We start from the raw sequence: 21,447 nt of genomic DNA on the forward strand, positions 1-21,447 counted from the left end.
TACCTAGATGATGCGCATCATCAGAATTGCCCTCTGATGAGGCCACATCGGACTTCTGCATACAACATGGCCCGTGGCCAGTCGGAGTCCATTGTAATTCCATCTTGTGGAGCGTGTGGCAAGTGTGCTTTTGGTTTAGCTAAGACCTTTATATTGTGGAATGTATTTGTCACAAGCAGAACATTGACATGGTATGGACTGGAATTTGCAAGGACTGAGTACTACTTTCCCACCAGGCAAATGAGAACAATTCTGAAAAGTGATATGTGAAGACCAGCTTCGTCCCTTCATTTATAGCCCAGTCTTAATTTTGTTCAACCTTATCAGTCCATCATCATGAGTGGGACTCATACTATCAAGTTTTTAGTATTCAGAGCCATTGATGGAAGCTCCTGACACACAGCGTGTCAAAAAACTAGAACTACTGAGGCAGCTAAAAGATATGCAGATAATTGTATTGCAGGCATCATTGGATTTAACTGAGAAATTAGTGTTAGGTACGTGTCTTTTTGTGAACTGGTTATTCTTAGTTGCACTGGGCTATCAAAAACATTGCATGTGCCTAACAACAGTCTCCAAAGATTGGAAATACATTTGGGGCACATTCTGTGCTTTTTGAGATAGCAAATACATCATCAAACTCTTGAAATGACATGTTTTGTACATTCAATGCTGTTGAGATGGCATCTGTGGGTGACCCACTTCAAGGCATCCAAAGATCCTGTCTTACAAAATGGGATCATTGTAGCATTACACTGCACTTCACCAAATTACGACACACTGTTTACAAAGAAAGTACAAAACTTATAGAGTGAATGCATTGCTTTTCACTACATCTGAATCATAAGTTATTCAAAAAAGGGGGAACCCCTTTGCAATATAAACAGTACATTCCCACATTTATGGAGAAGTCTTGTGGCTCATTTTTCCCATTTTCCTCTTTCCTTGACTATGCTCAACTTTTGGATACTAGTACATGATGGCAGAGAAAAACTATGATCATCATTTACAATAAAGTAGTGCCAGTTTAGTGTAACACAAGAACTGTAAATAAATTGTTCAGGAACTGAATTAACAAGAAACTTTAATGGAGGCTAATTGTCACTGTGAAAGAAACAATAAAAGCAGACACTAAAAATATAATGGGAATAAGCTTTAGCAACAATAATGTGCAGATGGTGTGGAGAGACGTTCAACGACTGAAACAATCTGGCTTGTAGCAATACATTGCTAGACAATGCTTTTTTCTATAACTTGACTGGGCAGAAGGCAGAAAATGATTATTGATAGCATGGAGGAAATATACATTTTAATCTCATGTCTCAATATGTGTTCCTCTGGTAAAAGCAAGTTTTAGTTCTGATTTTTTAACTTCTTGTTGAAAAATATTTACTGCTGATTTCAAATTTTTAATGGTATATCAATTATGAGAAGCTACGGTATGGAAATTCCAGAATTAGAGTTTCACTCTGCAGCGGAGTGTGCGCTGATATGAAACTTCCTGGCAGATTAAAACTGTGTGCCGGACTGAGACTCGAAATCGGAACCTTTGCCTTTCGCGGGCAGGTGCTCTACCATCTGAGCTACCCAAGCACGACTCACACCCCATCCTCATAGCCTTACTTCTGCCAGTACCTCATCTCCTACCTTCCAAACTTTACAGAAGCTCCCCTGCAAACCATGCAGAACTAGCACTCCTGAAAGAAAGGATATTGTGGAGACATGGCTTAGCCACAGCCTGGGGATATATCCACAATGAGATTTTCACTCTGCAGCGGAGTGTGCACTGATAAGCTGATATGAAACTTCCTAGCAGATTAAAACTCTGTGCCAGACCGAGACTCGAACTCGGGACCTTTGCCTTTCACAGGCAAGTGCTCTACTACTTGAGCAAACATCCCCCAGGCTGTGGCTAAACCATGTCTCTGCAATATCATTTCTTTCAGGAGTGCTAGTTCTGCATGGTTTGCAGGAGAGCTTCTGTAAAGTTTGGAAGGTAGGAGATGAGAGGGTGTGCTGGCAGAAGAAAGGCTGTGAGAACGGGGCATGAGTGGTGCTTGGGTAGCTTAGATGGTAGAGCACTTGCCCACATAAGGCAAAGGTCCCGAGTTCGAGTCTCGGTCCAGCACACAGTTGTAATCTGCCAGGAAGGTATGGAAATCGTTAACAGTGAGAAGATTTATATATTTGTCATGGCAACATTGTCTCCTACAACCAGAGTTTTTGTGCAGATGGATGCCATAATTCTACATACCTTGAGCCACTCTTTGAGAAACCACTGGGAAGTCTTTGGCCACACAACAGAACGAAGTACTGAAAAAAAAAGAGTTATTTTAAATGAATAAGTTGATGATATCTATATATACTACAATTTATGAAAGTTGCAGCACCATAAAATTACAATCTCGGATTAAATATAGTTGGCCCACACATGGTCTACAATAACATAAAGGAATTATGCAAAATACTGAGTAGGGAAGCAAATTACAGGTGCAAAATCCATATCGTGGGAGCCACCAAGCACTATTACTTGTTCAGTAGGTGACATGTCAAGTCAATGAACAGACAACTAAATTATTGTCTTTCAGACTCTCTCTCTCTCTCTCTCTCTCTCTCTCTCTCTCTCTACAACTCTCTCTTTCTTTCAACTATAGCAACTGTTGCTGTGAGTAGCCACAATTTGGATTATCTGTGAACATCCACATAATATTCAATTGCATCCAACTTTCACATAATGTATTGTATAATGTCAGATAATACACATTCTTTAGTACTGCCGATTAGTCTAGGACTCTTATCAGAGTGGTGTGTTACATGATGGTTTTATGTAGTAAGTTTGAGAGAATTACAGTACTGCTGATTAAAATTCAGTGGTTGTTTCTATAAGAAACACATTGTGAATTACAGTGAGGTTTATTATTAAAATTCAGGCAGCATATATTGAAAGAAGAGCTGGGCAACATATTACTACTTCTCAATATATGTCTCTCAAAATGGTACTGATAAGCAAATCATAAAAAAAAAATTTGGAGTGGTCATATTTGTCATGCTCCTTTTCTGAATGGAATAGGAAAGAGGGTTACATTAGTGGTGCCCACAGTACATCCCATCACGCACTGTTAGATAATTTGTGGAGTAGAGATGTATATGTTAGATTCATGTGCTTTCCTACAATTTCTACCACTTTACTATATAATGTATAGGGCAAATTACTACACCATCATAGACACGTTAAGAAATTTAACGACATGTTCCTTACACCAAAAGAAGAAAAAATGTCAGTAAACATGGGCTCTAAAATGCATACCTTAAGAGCTATGAGCATTGTTCAATAGGAGAGATGTTTTTCTCACTAGTAAAAATGAGTGAGAGCTCTTACCACTTGAAGTACTTTAGAGCTCACATTTACTGGACAATTTTTTCTTGCTTTGGTCCAGAGCACCTCATGCCATAATATGAAAAGCAAAGAGCTCGTAGTAGAAGAGATGTGTTTTGTTGAACATGAACAAATGCTTATAGCTCTTAAAGCAAGCATTTTACAGCTCATGTTTACTAGACTTCTTTATTATTTCTGTGTAAGGAACCTGTCCTTATAGTCTGTAAAGGGAATTTAGTTACACTCTGTAATGTAAACCATGTTTTATCACATATGGTAAATGGGAAGAATGAAAAGAAAGGTTTAACTCTATGTCCCACAGAGTGAAAGACAATGTAAAAGAGAAAAGACATACCTATAGACTCTTATCTGATGGACAGAAATAATAACCAAGAGGTTCTAGTATGTTTCACAAACAATGTGTCTACTTCAAAGAACAGTGAGATCTTTTATAGGGTATTCCCCAGTTCTGCAGAACTAATTACATCATTGGGCTTACGATCACTTATAGAAGTAATACCGGTTCACAAATTATATCTTCTTGCTGAGGTCTTAATAGTGAGGAAGTCTCCAAGTAAGATAAATTCATGCAACAGTGTTCTGTAAATCTCACAACGAATAAATTTCATGAACATCAAACCAAGCAAGGTGTACATTAACAAAAAGAAGCAGCTGTCTGTAGCTTACTCTTTACATGGTATTAATAATGGCTTAGCGTTAAACTGCTAAATTCTACTTCTGCTTACGTGGTTGAAAATGAAATAAGAAATTAAAAACAATGACACTGTTTTGAAAAAAGCTTACGATTTATCACATGTTCTTAGCAACAGTTCTTTATCTATTGCTGTTTACTAACTGCATAAACGTTTCACAGAGGAAAACCGCACTACAGTTCCTTCTCTAAATCCTCACACAAAAGAAAAAATGGCTGACATCAAAATAAGTGTCCAATGAATAGAAAAGCAACTGGAATCACTCAACAGAGGAAAGTCCACTGCACCTGAAGGGGTACCAATTCGATTCTACACAGAGTACGCGAAAGAACTTGCCCCCCTTCTAACAGCCGTGTACCACACGTCTCTAGAAGAATGGAAGGTTCCAAATGATTGGAAAAGAACACAGGCAGTCCCAGTCTTCAAGATCGGGTTGACGGAGGAGATAGAGAAGATCCAAAGAAGAGCGGCGCGTTTCGTCACAGGGTTATTTGGTAACCGTGATAGAGTTATGGAGATGTTTAACAAACTCAAGTGGCAGACTCTGCAAGAGAGGCGCTCTGCATCACAGTGTAGCTTGCTCGCAAGGTTTCGACAGAGTGCGTTTCTGGATGAGGTATCGAATATATTGCTTCCCCCTACTTGTACCTTCCAAGAAGATCACGAATGTAAAATTAGAGAGATTTGAGTGCGCACAGAGGCTTTCAGACAGTCGTTCTTCCCGTGAACCGTACGCGACTGGAACAGAAAAGGGAGGTAATGACAGTGGTACTTAAAGTATCCTCCGCCACACACCGTTGGGTGGCTTGCAGAGTATAAATGTAGATGTAGGGACTGCACAGCTTTCAGACAACACTACATACAAAGTTTCCCAAGGTAATCCCATTCCTGATGTCCAGGCAAAGCTTCAAGGAATCCTCAGAACCTTAGGCCCCCTACAAAACCTTTCACCTGACTCCATCAACCTCCTGACTCCACTGACACACCGCACCCCCACCTTCTACCTTCTTCCTAAAATTCGTGTGTGTGTGTGTGTGTGTGTGTGTGTGTGTGTGTGTGTGTGTTTGAGGTTTACGGGCACTAAACAGCGTGGTCATCAGCGCCCAAGCACATAAAAACAGGAACACATGCAGTCAAGGGACTAAGACGAACAGCGATCAAGGAGAATGGCTAAAAGACGCAGACCTGATGCAGTTCCAAATCCCCACATACAGAGGCAAAACAAGAGGAGAAGGAACACACTAAGAAAAGGAAAGGAAACATAAGGAAAAGAGAACAGAAACCGATGGGAAACAAGGAGGTAATCGTGACTGGCGGACCTCTTACCTAAAACCTGGGTGAGCCAGTTACCCAGCAGCACATTAAAACCCTCTCCCTAAAATCCGAGGCAACAAATTGGACAGGACACAAAACCGTAAGACCTTAACCACAGTCGTTGCATCGTCTTGCAAAATAGAGGGCAAATCCGGTGACAAAGAAACCACCGCCCTCTGGTCAGAGAATAAAAGACAGTCAAGTAAAATGTGACGGACAGTAATCTGGATGCCACAAGCACTGCAGATTGGGGGGTCCTCCCGCCAGAGTAAAAAACCATGCGTTAAGGGACTGTGCCCGATACGGAGGCGAGTGAGGAGAACCTCATCCCGCCTGCATGACTGGTAGGACGTACACCATGGTCGCATAGTGGCCTTTACCAGACGCAGCTTATTGTCACCAACTACCAGCCACTCCTCTTCCCATTGACGCATAACACGAAAACGCAAAAGGGAGGTTATAGCATGGAGGGGGACGGCACATTCAACAACGTGAGCGAGGGAACATGCATCTTTGGCAGCCACATCCGCCAGTTCGTTTCCCGTAATACCCACATGCCCCGGCACCCAGCACAAACAAACCTCCTTCCCCTGCCATTGCAGGTGGAGTAGTGCATCATTGATGTTCTGGGTGACCGTATCCGCTGGGTACAAGTGTTGCATGGTCTGAAAGGCACTCAGGGAGTCAGAACAGATGAGGAACTTAAGACTGGGAACACATCTCATCTGCTCCAATGCCCGCAATACTGCAAACAATTCGGCATCAAAGATGGTAAACACCGCAGGAAGCCGTAACTTGACGACTCAATCAGGGAAAACAACAGCACAACCAACAGAGTCCCCCTGTTTAGAGCCATCCTTGAATACAGGTACATGGTCCGGATGCTGGTTTAAAATATCGTAAAATAAGGAGGTAAAAACAAACGCAGGAGTGCAGCTTCTCCGGTACTCTGACAAGTCTAAAAGGACGCTGGGCCTCTGGATCAACCAGGGAGGCAGGCGAGTAAAACCTTGTCATTGGGGGGCCACACGCTCCACACCAAGGGACTCAAGCAAATGCTTGGCACGAATCCCAAATGGTCTCGTTGCCCTGGGACGACTGGAAAAGAGACTTTCCATAGGCGGTCGGGCAACGGTAGGGTACGCAGGGGAGGTAGGACAGGCAAGGAAATGACACACCCGTCGCATCATGAGGAGTTTCCGCCGGATGGTGAGTGGCGGTTCCCCTGCCTCAGCACACAGGCTGGGGATGGGACTGGTACGGAAGGCACCAGTGGCCAGCCTGATACCCTCATAGTGTACTGCGTCAAGGATCTTCAGATACGAAGGCCTTGCTGACCCATACACAGTGCAAGCATAGTCAAGACACAATCAGACGAAAGCAGACGCGCCCGACCTGCTCCCCAGGACCGATGGCTCAGACACTTCAAAATATTCAGTGCCTTCAGGGCCCGCACCTTGAGGTCTTTAAGGTGAGGCAACCACGACAACTTGGAATCAAAAGTGAGGCCCAGGAACCTCATAGTGTGTCTAAAAGGAAGAACGGTGTCCCTCAGACGCAATTCAGGGCAGGTAAAAGGACGCCGAGAACGATTAAAATGAACACACACAGATTTGTCTGCAGAAAAGGTAAAAACCGTCTTTGCAGTCCATTCCTCTAAGTGCTTTATCGTAAGCTGCAACTGCTGAGTAGCAGTGACAAGACTGGAGGAAGAACAGAAAACAGCAAAATCGTACACAAACAAGGAGCATTGGGCAGGACTCCGGATAGTGGATGTGATACTGATAATAGCGACGGCAAAGAGGGTGACACTTAAAACGCTGCCCTGAGGAACACCATTCTCCTGCACGTACAAATCAGATAGCACATTACCAACCCGATACCGAAAGAGGCGGTGAGAAAGAAAGGACCGAATGAAGATGGGGAGACGGCCACGAAAGCCCCACTCATGGAGTTGATTGAGGATAAGGCGGCGCCAAGTAGTGTCATACGTCTTATTAATGTCAAAGAAGACACCTAGACAATGCTGGTTACGTAGGAAGGCCTGCTGGATGGCGGCCTCAAGCAGGGTCAAGTTGTCTATAGTGGAACGACATCTCCGAAAGCCACACTGAGAGGGACTAAGGAGCAGCCTGGTCTCGAGCAGCCAAACCAGGCGTCGGTTGACCATGCATTCCAACGACTTCCCAACACAGCTCGTCAAAGCAATACTTCGATAACTACTGGGATGCGTTCGGTCCTTTCCTGGTTTGAGGAGGGGAATCAAAATCGTCTCCCTCCACGAGTCAGGGTACGTGCCGGATAACCATATCATATTAAAACAGTTCAGGAGAACTTCCTTGGATGGCAGCAACAAGTGCCGCAGCATGCTGTACCGGATTTGATCATGACCAGGCGCAGTATCATGAGCCACAGACAGCGCCGAATCCAGTTCCCACATTGTGAAGGGGCAGTTATAGGGTTCAGAATTTAGAGACCGGAAGTTCAAGTGACCCCTCTCTATGGCAGTGCGGTAGCGACAGAAATCTGGATCACAGTTAATAGTGGCGGTAGAGTCCGCAAAATGCATGGCCAGTGTCTGGGCAATGTCTCTCGGCGCTGTGAGGAGACATCTCTGATGCAGCAATGCCGTGAAAGGTAGTTGGCTGAGTTTCCCGGAAATCCTCCTGATGGCTTCCCATACTTTCGTAGAACTAGTGGAGCGAGAGATGGAGTTCAAGAACGATTGCCATAACCGTCGTTTGCTCTCTTTAATCACTCGCAGCACTTTGGCCCTTGCCACCCAAAAGGCCGCAAGATTGTCAGCTGAGGGATGGCACTTGAAGTGGCGCAGAGCTACACGACGGGCTCGGATGGCTGAGCGGCACTCAGTGGTCCACCAAGGGACAGGACGCCTCTTGGGATGACCGGATGACCGTGGGATTGACAATTCAGCAGCATGGGAGATCACGGCTGTAACATGGTCTACCCATTCGTGGATGCTGGCACGGTGTTCCAAAACAGCCAGTTGGCTGAAAAGTGTCCAGTCAGCTCTGCATTCTAAAATTCACCAACCCAATCATCCCGACCGCCCCATTGTACCAAGCCCCCACAGAACGTATCTCTGCCTACGTAGATCAACACCTTCAACCATTACATGCAGTCTCCCATCCTCCATCAAAGACACCAACCACTTTCTCGAACGCCTGGAATCCTTACCTAATCTGTTACCTCCAGAACCCATCCTTGTAACCACTGATGAAACTTCCTTATACACAAATATTCCGCACATCCAGGGCCTCTCTGAGACGGAACACTTCCTTTCATGCCAATCACCTGCCACCCTAAACTAAAACCTCTTTCCTCATTACCTTAGCAAGCTTCATCCTGACCCACAAATTCTTCACTTTCAAAAGCTAGACATACCAACAATTAAAGGGAACAGCCATGGGTACCAGGATGGCCCCCTCGTACGCCAACATATTTATGGGTCACTTAGAGGAAGCCTTCCTCGTTACCCAGGCCTGCCAACCCAAAGTTTGGTTCAGATTTATTGATGACATCTTCATGATCTGGACTCACAGTGAAGAAGAACTCCAGAATTTCCTCTCCAACCTCAACTCCTTTGGTTCCATCAGATTCACCTGGTCCTACTCCAAATCCCATGGCACTTTCCTTGACGTTGACCTCCACCTGTCCAAAGACCAGCTTCACGCATCCATCCACATCAAACCCACCAACAAGCAACAGTACCTCCATTATGACAGCTGACACCCATTCCACATCAAATGGTCCCTTCCCTACAGCCTAGGTCTTCGTGACAAATGAATCTGCTCCAGTCCGGAATCCCTGAACCATTACATCAACAACCTGAAAACAGCTTTCGCATGCCACAACTACCCTCCCGACCTGGTACAGAAGCAAATTACCAGAGCCACTTCCTCATCCCCTCAAACTCAGAACCTCCCACAGAAGAACCTCAAAAGTGCCCCACTTGTGACAGGATACACTGTGAAGCTTTCTATGTGGGAATGACCAGCAACAAACTGTCCATTCGCATGAATGGACACTGGCAGACAGTGTTTGTTGGTAATGAAGAGCACCCTGTGGCTAAACATGCCTTGGTGCACGGCCAGCACATCTCACAGAGTTACGCCGTCCGGGTTATCTGAATACTTCCCACTAACACCAACCTGTCAGAACTCCGTAGATGGGAACTTGCCCTTCAGTATATCCTCTCTTCTCGTTACCCACCAAGCATCAACCTCCGCTAATTTCAAGTTGCCGCCGCTCATACCTCACCTGTCTTTCAACAACATCTTTGCCTTTGTGTTTCCTGTACTTCCACCTCGACTGACATCTCTGTCCAAACTCTTTGCCTTTACAAATGTCTGCTTGTGTGTGTGTATGTGTGAATGGATATGTGTGTGTATGCGAGTGTAAAGCTGTCCTTTTTTTCCCCCCTAAGGTAAGTCTCTCTGCTCCCGGGATTGGAATGACTCCTTACCCTCTCACTTAAAACCCACATTCTTTTGTCTTTCCCTCTCCTTCCCTCTTTCCTGATGAAGCAACCGTTGGTTGCGAAAGCTTAAATTTTGTGTGTATGTTAGTGTTTGTTTGTGTGTCTATCAACCTGCTAGCGCTTTCGTTTGGTAAGTCACATCATCTTTGTTTTTAGATATATTTTTCCCATGTGGAATGTTTCCCTCTTATATATATAACACACCCACAAAATTTCTAGCTTTCGCATCCAACGGTTGCTTCTTCAGGAAAGAGGGAAGGAGAGGGAAAGACGAAAGGATGTGGGTTTTAAGGGAGAGGGTAAGGAGTCATTCCAATCCCGGGAGCGGAAAGACTTACCTTAGGGGGAAAAAAGGATAGGTATATACTAGCGCGCGCCCACACACACACACACACACACACACACACACACACACACACACACATCCATCCATACATATACAGACACAAGCAGACACACGTGAGTTGTGTGAACAAATTTGATTTTAGATTAGAAATTGTTTGTAAGAAACAATGATAAACTCTTGTTACTAAGTGAATTCAACATTTGTAAACTTTTTATGAAGGACTGTACTGCAAGAGACAATTCAGGTGGCAACTACTTGATGTCTCCTGGGAAAAAAATCTATGCAGACATATACACTTTAGTGTGATGGGAAACTGCTTCATAATAAGTGCAACATACTGGAGAGAACAAAATAAAGTGCACTGTAAGGGAACAGAATTACACAAAATTTTAAATATAGAAAGTATTTGACAACACTGCACCTTCCCTTATGGTGCCTGGGAAAAAAAGACAACAAAATCATATCAAAAGATAACCAGGTGAGACGCATTGTGAAGCAATGGAAGGAAGATTAAAAGTTTAATGTCCGATCAACAACGAGGTCATTAGGAAGGTAGACATGCCTATACTAAGGAAGGCTGGGGAAGGAGATCAGTCACACTCTTTCAAAGGAACCATCCCAGCATTTGCCTTGACTGATTTAGGGAAATCATGGAAAACATAAATCAGGATGGATGAATTCAGATTTGAACAGCTGTCCTTCCAAATACAAGTCCTGTGTTCAAGCTGCAATGCCAACTCACTCAATGATTGTGATGCAGCCACCGAAGTAAAATATGTTGTGCTTAATCTGCATATTCTGCCACTGGGTGATCATCTCTGCTCCTGGCCACAGTATTGCAGATGCTATTAACTGGAGAGGACGGCTGGTTAGTGGACATGGTCACATGAAAAGCTGTGCAGAAGTTACAGTAGAGTTCATATATGACGTGACTGCCTTCACTTGACCTTGATCCTGATAGGGATGGATATTCCTGTGGCAGGGCAGGAATATACTTCACATCATTTGACATTCAAAGCCACTGTGGAAAGACTATGAAGTACTAGAAATATGGAAGTATGTATTTTCTGTTTGTGTTATTATTTTCTCAAGTGTATTATGTGCATATAGTAAAGTGTTTTACCTTATATGCACAGGTAATCCACTCTTGATAAGAGCTCTTGATTCTGAAGAGGACAATTTGATACTGTATGAAATGGACCTATCCACTAGCGTTAGTGATGTCACACTAGTAAAGGGCACGTCACACATTTGTGTGGCACAGTTTGTGAACAGCAGCTATATCCATTGCATCTGTAGAAAGTCCAGGCATATAAGAAAATATCAACTATGAACAGTACAGAATTCCCGCAACACACCACACAACTTAAAAATTTCCCCCACTCTTTCTGTAATATTTGAAGGTAATGTTCAGTGATGAAATATCAAAGTTCTAAAAAATGCAAAGTTAAGAAAAATATAATGTTTCAGAGGCTTCTGACTGATGCAGACCAAAATTATTCCAGAATCACACGAAAGTAGTTTTTATGATTGTTCTCAATATTTTTACATTATCCTCTTTTTTCTATGATAATCTCATAAATACAATGGCAGGTTTTTTTCGTTCCTTTTTTTTAAAAAAAAAAAAAAAAAAAAAAAAAAAAAAGCTAAACACGATGTAGAGGACAGTTAGGTTAACTGGACCACTTTTGCTTTAAAATTGATATGAATCATTATCTATGTAACTTACCTTCATAAAATTTCATAGGAAGTCAAGGTTACAAGTTTTCTTTACAATGAGATGTTCAAGGAATGTGTAGTACTTTCACTTGTGAAATCTGGACTAATTAACTCTTTCGCAAAAGTGGTCACTTAACCTAACTGGTAAGATTAACTGATCCAGGTAGAAAAATCACTGAAAATTCACTGAGTAATTTTAATTTTAACTTCAGAACACTGTAAAGGTGTATTGCAAAAACATTTAATTGTTAGTTGTTGATACATCAAATACAACTAATCAAAATTTTAAATAATAACAGTCTTAGCAAAGGCTATATTCACACACATCAATGCTGAAATAAATCATGTTTTCAAATCTTTGGCATAAGTCTTTAAGCAGATTAGGAAGTTTTGTAATAATATCAGCAGTGCTAACAAATGCATTTTCATCTACTATGGAAAATCTATTCAAAGGTATGTATTGGAAATTTGTGGTAAGTTCCTATGGGACCAAACTGCGAAGATCATCAGTCCCTAGGCTTACGCACTACTTCATCTAACTTAAACTAACCTACGCTAAGGACAACACACACACACCCACGCCCCAGGGAGGACTCTAATGTCCGACTGGGTGAGCCACGCAATCCGTGGCAAGGCGCCTTAGACCACACAGTTATCCGCGTGGCTCAAAGGTATGTGCTGCTTATAGAAAGTTACTTGAACACCTGAATGAAGATACTACTGCTGCAAAGAAGTCTCTTCACAGCAGCTATAAGACTGCAACCTTAGTCTTTTTTTACTCCATGCACTTTTAACAATTATGAAGTCACTGTTTTTAATCCTAAAAAAATTCTTATCTTCTTCAATGTCTTTGTGTCAAGAGCAGTTAGATTCTTCTGATACCCAAGTGTGCATTTTCACCTGACGACAAATCTGATTCTTCTAGAGCAGATTTCTTGTTTTTGTTTTTATTTTTATTTATTTTTTATTTATTCCCTAACAAAGGCTTCTTCACCCACGTGGGCCATAACAGGTGAAATTACAAGGATAAGAGTTCTCCTTTCTTTCAGCCAAGACTATCTCTTTCTCAGGGACCACACTGTGGGAAGCAAGACTTCAGGAAGCACAAATAATTCTGTTTGGAGATCTTTTTCATGAGGACAAGAAGGAATGAGTTTATGAACCAAAGTACCAGAAACTGAAGGAACTGGATCACAGAAGGTGCCAGACAGGATGAAGGAACTGGATCTGGAACTGTGGTAGGGAAATTAATATTTTCCGAAACAATTCTTTCCTTCTCAGATTGCTCAAAAGACCAGTCTGTCACAGATGAGCACAAAAAATCTGCTTCACCAAATGTTTCATCATAGAGAGACATTATTTCTATAGCTTAGAAAACTTTGCTGATATTAGAGGAAGTTGAAGCACATGGAAATGCTTCACACACTAAGCCTGAAACATCATTGATACGAAGTGCCTGAGAAGGATGATTTAGTAGCCACCTATCACAAGCTTTGTTGTAATATAACTTGCAAGGCCCATAAACAGCAACATCCAAAGGTTGCAGTTTATGCCTGGAGTGTGGCGGCATCGTTAATAAAACTCAGCCATTTTCTTTGGAGAATATTATATCTCTTATTGACATGTGACTTTCGAGATTGTCAGTGATAAGCTGTTTTGACTTTTCTTTGCTTGGTCATTCGTGTTCATGCCAATCCATCTATAAATATGCCTCCAGTCATCCATCCTGAGGAGTGAGCTCTTCCTGCACTTTCAGAAGAGCTGTTTTGTAACATATGATCTTGAAACTGGATACATGGGAACAAAAGAAATGGAGGAATTACTTTTCCAGTGCTGCTGATAATGCCAGCTTCTGTACCATTGTGAGGCTTCTTTCAAATTGATATAAAATTTACCAACATTTGACATATTGAAACTAGTTGCATGATGAAGACTAATAAGATATCATGCCTCCCATAAAAGAATGAAGTTACTCCTTCCCAGCCATTTTCTTGTGGTCAGTTTGGCAGAAGTTCCTTCTTGTTAGTTGCCGCAAGTGCATATGCTAACTTCCTTGTAAGTGTGAAAGATAAACCACAATGCATGCCAGCCACTTCTTTTATGAACAAAAACAAGTTCTTCTGCTGGTGTGAACAACTTTTTGTATCAATTTGGAGGCCTAAAGTTTACTTTCATCAATACATTTGCTGAGAACATGTTTTAGCATTATTTGAGGAATTTTAAACTGATTAGATGCTGCACTTGGATATCTGCCACTGATAGTTTCAGATCTACCATTGAATATGATCAGTGGTTGGTCGTATGATTACGAGCTCACGACATCTGAAAGAAAAACTTATAATTCAACAAACATATGTCTACCACACACTTCATCACAATTTGTACAAATTATGATTCAAAATGTTTTTACAACTAAAAAATGTGTTAAATTACCAAAGTCAATAATTACATTGGGATTAAACTGGCCAATCCACACAACCTTAATCAAACCACATAATTTTTCTTTCTAAGTCACTAAAACAATTGCTTAAAATGGGTTAATAAAAATCAAAACAATCTGCTGTATAGAGCAAACACTTAAATTTTTTTGTGGCTTTTCCAATACTTTTCTTGAAATAACAAATAAACAAGAAACAGAATGAGTGGGAAAACAGTTTCTGGCCTCTGGAAATGAACAAAGCCACTTAAGACAATTGCTTGCTGCTTTTCAACTGTTTCTAATAGTGTATGTTGTTTGATCCAAGAAGTTTCTTGAGCCATCTGGCGGAAGCCAGAGGAAACAACTTCCCCTACAATATACATAATTCTTGAGTAACAAGATTTTCTGTGCAAAGACCGGGGTGGCTAAGCAAGGGGGGGGAGGGGGGGGGGAGGGTTGCAAACAAAGATTCCAAGACTTACCAAGCGGGAAAGCGCCGGCAGACAGGCACGATGAACAAAACACACAAACACACACACAGAATTACTAGCTTTCACAACCGATGGTTGCTTCTTCAGGAAGGAGAGGGAAAGACGAAAGGATGTGGGTTTTAAGGGAGAGGGTAAGGAGTCATTCCAATCCCGGGAGCGGAAAGACTTCCCTTAGGGGGAAAAGAAGGACAGGTGTACACTCGCTCGCACACACACACACACACACACACACACACACACACACACACACACATCCATCCGTACATACACAAACACAAGCAGACATATTTAAAGGCAAAGATTCATATATATATATATATATATATATATATATATAATGATGTAAATAAAACAGAAAGAAACTTCCACATGGGAACAAAGATTCCAAGACTTACCAAGCGGGAAAGCGCCGGCAGACAGGCACATGAACAAAACACACAAACACACACACAGAATTACGAGCTTTCGCTACTGGCAGTTGCTTCGTCAGGAAGGAAGGAAGGAGAGGGAAAAATGAAAGGATGTGGGTTTTAAGGGAGAGGGTAAGGAGTCATTCCAATCCCGGGAGTGGAAAGACTTCCCTTAGGGGAAAAGAAGGACAGGTGTACACTCGCACACACACACACACACACACACACACACACACACACACACATATATCCATCCGCACATATGTGGGAAGTCTTTCCGCTCCCGGGATTGGAATGACTCCTTAGCCTCTCCCTTAAAACCCACATCCTTTCATTTTTCCCTCTCCTTCATTCCTTCCTGACGAAGCAACTGCCAGTTGCGAAAGCTCGTAATTCTGTGTGTGTGTTTGTGTGTTTTGTTCATGTGCCTGTCTGCCGGCGCTTTCCCGCTTGGTAAGTCTTGGAATCTTTGTTTTTAATGTGGAAGTTTCTTTCTATTTTATATATATATATATATATATATATATATATATATATATATATATAGAGAGAGAGAGAGAGAGAGAGAGAGAGAGAGAGAGGATATTTTTACATATGATGCAGAGGCATGCATATACTTTATTTGTAACAATAATAACACACAGATCATTGCCTCACACTTACATCATCACTCTGATGGAAAAGTGGGCCCAATGTGTTCTCCAAATGACTGTATGCAAATTCATATGCCTGAAAAAGAGGTGGTGTTGTGCGTAGTTTAACAATATTTCGTGCTGGCTCTTGTAGAACTGCAACATAAAATACCATATGCTACTGAAAGATATTTAAATATACAGTGCTGTAATAGTTTCATAAATGTATAATTCAACAAGAAACTAAAAACAGTTATGAGTGTGCATGTTTCACCCTAACATTTCTCTCGACAAAAGCCTGTTCCTCTTTTAGACTTTTGTGTTTTCATATTTAATTCTAATTATAACTATTGATACACAAAAAGTAATACAAAAAAGCAGAACAAACACATCTGAATTACAAAACAAAATAACAGAAAAACAACACAAGTTTGAGAGAGCACACAAAGCTCACTGAAGATCACTGAAGAGTAATTCCCTGAAAAGTATTAAGAAGTCAAGCTTGAAGTCATTAAACTGAAATGTACATGACTGAATTAGCAAGGCCAGCTTCCTTTAGTGGGTGAATGATGTTTCATTGTTTGAAAATATGTTTCAAAATGTTACTTCTACATCTACATCCATAACACTCAACCAACCATATGATCAAGGCAGAAGGTATCTTGTACTACTGCTGCTCATTCGCTCTCCTGTTCCACACACAAATGGAGCAAGAGAAAAATAACAATCTGTACACCTCTTTACCAGCCCTATTCCTTGCATTTTGTCTTTGTGGTTCTTACATATGATGTATGTTGATGGCAGTACAATGGTTCTACAGTCCATCACAAATGTAAGTACTTTAAACATTTACAGTAATATGTAGCAAAAAGAACGTCTTCTTCACTCCAGGGATTCCAATTAGAGTTCATGGAGCATTTCTGTAAAACTTGCATGTTGATCGAACCTACTGGCAATAAATCTAGCAACATGCCTTTGAATTGCTTCAATATCTTTCATTAAACCAACCTAGTGGCGATCCCAAACATTTGAGAAGTACTCAAGAATGGGTTGCACAAGTAGTCTGTACAGAGTCTCCTTTGCAGATGAGCTACACTTTCCTAAAATTTTCCTCCTAAACCGAAATCTATCATTCACCTATCTTTAACTTACCATAAGTGATCATTCCATTTCATGTTGCTTCACAACATTGCACCTACATATTTAACAGATGTGACTGTGTCAAGCAGCATATAAGTAACACTGTAGTCGAAAGTGATTGATTTTCCTAATCGTCTGTATTAACTCACTTTTCTACACATAGAGAAAGCTGCCATTCATTTTGCCAAATATAAGTTATGTATCCCCCCCTACAGTCACTCAACTACTCTGCAGAATCGACAACAAACAGTCGTAGTTTGCTGCTTACCCTATGTTATACAGAGACCAAGAGCTGTCCTATCAAAATCCCTGGCTACTCTTGGCAGTAAATTTTTCTATGTTGAACATTCACGAGTCAGGGCAATGTAATGGGTTCTAGCACTTAAAAAGTTTTTGAGCCATTCACATACCTAGTCCATATGCTTGGAACTTTTCAAGCAGTCTGCAGTGTGGCACTGTATCCAGTGCTTTCTGGAAGTCTAGAAATATGGAAACTGTCTGTCTGCCCTTCATCTGCCACGTGCATTTTTATCCAGTCACTTGTGACTTTGTGGTGGGCATGAGATTTGTAATAAAGGAAAGTTAAGTAAGGAGCCACAGCCAATGCCTCTATGAAACTGAACTACAATTCCATCTGGTACTGGCCACTTGTTTGTTTTCAACTCTTTCAGTTGTTTTTCAATGTGAGGGATGCCTGTTTCGATGTCCTCCACACAGGAGTTTGTGCAGTAGCAAATGATGGTGTGTCTAGATGATTCTGCTGTGTGAACGATTTTTTTAACATAAAATTTAAAACTTCAGCTTTTCTTTTGCTGGTCAACAAGTGCCTGAATAGAAATCTTTGACCTACCTGGTGATTTTTACACATGACGAATTAGTACACAGCAAGCTCATGCAATAAATTACCTCACCCAGCAGGACAACCCAAGGAACAGACTCAAACAATTCAATTACAAAATTATATGGGTTATACAAACAAAATCTTCTCATCATAATTGGAGGAGTAATTCTTGTAAAATGCATAAAAATGTATTTTTCATTTGATGTGTGCTTTCCTGCTTTTCTGTGGTGTACAAAAGCTCATTAATGCCAGCAGTCTAACAGTAAAGACGGAAATCAAGATTGAGACACTCGTGTGATTTAATCACTAAGCAACTAACCTGAAACAATTGAGCCATGTGTTAATTTTTTGTTCTTAAGTTACATACAGAGAAGATAATCTATAGTCTTCTGATTTCCCTTCATAGGAACATAGACGTTAAAGCCTGATCTTTCAGATTGTATTTCAGTTCAAAAATGAGTCACTGTAAACTCAAGTACAATTTTCACATGATATGATTATAGACTTTTTCATGAGAGTTACATAACCAAACAAACAACATACACAGATCCAAAACTAGAGATCATTCATATTGACTCGTCAAGTGCCTAAAGCATATCTCCCCCGCCCCCAGTGTGTGTGTGTGTGTGTGTGTGTGTGTGTGTGTGTGTGTGTGTGTGTGTGTGTGTGTGTCTTATGACAAACACTGAAGCAAAATCTTTATGAACGGTAAAAGCATTTGACTAAAAATAATCAGTTATCACATACTACTTTTACATACTCTAATCAGCCAGAACATTATGACCACCACCCTACTATCAACATAAAATCGTCCAGGAAACAGCAGCATCACATGGAGAGGAATGACTGCTAGCCAGACACACGCATGGTGCATATAGTATCAGTGAGCATGCTGTCTGAGTGGAGAATGAGGAGGGCACACAATCTATATGAGTTTAACCGATTGACAGGTGACTGTGATGACCCGGAGGCTCAGCACAGGCATTTCAGAAACAGCAAATCTTGTCGGGTGTTGGAAGAGTGCTATGGTGAGTGCCTTCATCACATGGTGGAACCACAGTGAATCTATGTCCACATGTCATTGGGTTGGGCATCCATCCCTCGTTACAGATGTCGGAAATTGTAGGTTGGACAGACTGTTAAAACAGGACAGGCAGTGAACTGTAGCGGAACTAACATCAGATTTTAATGCTGCGCATGGTACAAGTGGGCCTGAACACACAGTACACTGAGCATTCCTAATGATAGATCTCCACAGCCAACAAACCACACACATTCAAATGTTTACAGCAAGACATCGGCAATTCCGAATGAAATGCAAATGTGACCATCGGCACTGGATGCTGGGGCAGTGACAGAGTATTGAATAGGATGATGAATCCCAATACCTTCTTCTTCTTGCCAATGGGAAGACACAGATCTGTCATCTTCCAGGGGAAGAGCTCATTGACAACTGCACTGCAGTTTGGATACAAGCTGGCGGAGGCTCCATTATGCTGTGGGGGAACGTTCATATGGGGATCCACAGGTGCAGTGGAGCTCACACAAGGCACCATGATGGCCAAGGAGAATCACATACTGGTTGCAGAGCACTTACACTTCTTCATGAGGATCTTGTTTCCCAACAGTAGTGACATTTTTCAACAAGATAATGTGCCATGCCACAAGTCCAGGAGGAACACAGTGGCGAGTTCCAATCAATTTACTGCCCCCCCCCCCCCCCCCCCATTCACCAGATCTGACCTCTATCGAACGCATATGGGATGTGAATGAATGTGGCGTAAGAGCTCGGCGGCCCCGCTACACGAAATGTACAGGAATGGCATGGGTTTCCAATGCATTCATTGAAGTTAAGCAAGATGCATTCAGCAACATGTCTCGCTACAGTTTCGTGGTGGCCATGCATTCAGGGGAGCAGCTAGTTGTTTGTCATGCAAACATAAAATGTTGTGCAGAAATTGTACCAAGTGTATGACATGACTGCTCTCACAGGTATCCTGCCTCTGATAGGATAAGATCTGGATATGCACTAGGTTGGTGTATTGGAGAGGTCTTGCATATCGGTCTTCCATAGTGATATGATCTATGTGGCAAGGCTTTGGGAGTGAGTGTGGCATAAATATAAACTAGGATATTTTCTAGATTGTTCAGAGGAGTGAGAAGGACTGCTGATAGAATGTTTCTCAGTACTGGGCACAGTGACAAACAGTCAAAGGCTTGATGAAAGATGTAGTTCAGTTGTTCCAGTCCAGGATAGTACTGAGTGATGAGGGGGATCCTCCTTTGCTTCTTGAGGTGGTAATAGCATTATGGATGTGTGAGGATATAGCACAGTAAATTTGCCTGTGGACCATGTTTGGGGTGTAGTGCCAACCATAGGAAAACCTTCAGCAAACTAGGTTAGAGATCTCTTGTCACTACAAATGTGCTGTCATCATTTTTATCAAAAGCAGAGTTTGATTTCACATGACTGATCTGAAACACACATTATGATGAATGAAACCATGTATGCAATACTAGTTGTAATTGCAGAATCACCTGTTGGTTTCCTATGTGATGTACATCATCCAGATGTTACTAATGTACTTAATGGTTCAAGTAAAGTAAATGTCACAATGTCACAGTAGATCACATTAAAAACATGTTATTGTAATTCAATTGTTGCAAATTTTGTGTCACACTTTCATAAAAAAGTTAGTTCTTGAATTGATGGTTAACATGTGTGTGTGTGTGTGTGTGTGTGTGTGTGTGTGTGTGTGTGTGTGTGTGTGTGTGTGTGTGTTAGTTTTTTAGGACATTTGTTGGAGACCTAACTGTTGCACACCCAATCATCCCTCATGCGAGGTAATACAGTCGTGTATTTTTTATGCCTTCCTGCAACTATTACAGGAAAAACACATTTTAACAAGAGTTGTTTTACGGCCCTGAGATCGTTTTCATGTGATTCAACACTACCATTATTCGACTGACTATAAATCCAAACTCGAAGATCTTGTTCATCTGTGTATGATCATCTTACTTGTAGAGGATTCAATCTTACAGAAAACTAGTGTGTAGTATCAAACAGCTACAAGTATTCATAAATTGTTGACAGAAATAGATAAAGGTTTCAAAATATGTTCCTATAATCTACCAATTGAGTAACAACCTATTTGTCTAGCTTCAGAGCATGCTACAAATAGTAAATATTCTGGATACTAGTAGATGATGCTAATAATGCAATCACATCTATGGCAATGATAAAACTGTAAAACCATCATCTCTGTCTATTTGAACACGCTAATCTCCAAAACTTCTAGATGAATTTTCACGAGGCTTTTACAGGTAACTTTTATCATACCTTAGGGCAACATATAGGCTTTATTTTATCAAAATTGGATACATAAAAATCATAATTTAAAGTTTTACCTAAAATTGTGTGTTTAGCGTAGTGGTTCAGGTGATTAATCACAAAGACATAGAACCAAAAGGAGGGCACTGCGAGATTTGTAGTACACCAAAGAACCAATATATGGTGCTGTTAGGTTTTTCTTTTTTCTTTTAAA

At 41.4% G+C, this 21,447-nt stretch overlaps 1 protein-coding gene across 2 annotated transcripts in view; it reads right to left on the reverse strand.

Moving 5' to 3' along the window:
* LOC126334536 (sorting nexin-14-like) overlaps positions 1 to 21,447 on the reverse strand; it is a 212,843-nt gene that overhangs the window by 113,772 nt on the left and 77,624 nt on the right. For both annotated transcript variants that reach the window (XM_049996893.1, XM_049996892.1), the window contains exons 9-10: positions 15,953 to 16,077; positions 2,255 to 2,313 (exon numbers count right to left, since the gene is read on the reverse strand). In XM_049996893.1, coding sequence (XP_049852850.1) covers positions 2,255 to 2,313; positions 15,953 to 16,077 — 184 coding nt within the window. The remainder of the gene's footprint in view (positions 1 to 2,254; positions 2,314 to 15,952; positions 16,078 to 21,447) is intronic.

The sequence above is a fragment of the Schistocerca gregaria genome, chromosome 2, assembly GCF_023897955.1.
Source record: "Schistocerca gregaria isolate iqSchGreg1 chromosome 2, iqSchGreg1.2, whole genome shotgun sequence".
NCBI lineage: Eukaryota > Metazoa > Arthropoda > Insecta > Orthoptera > Acrididae > Schistocerca > Schistocerca gregaria.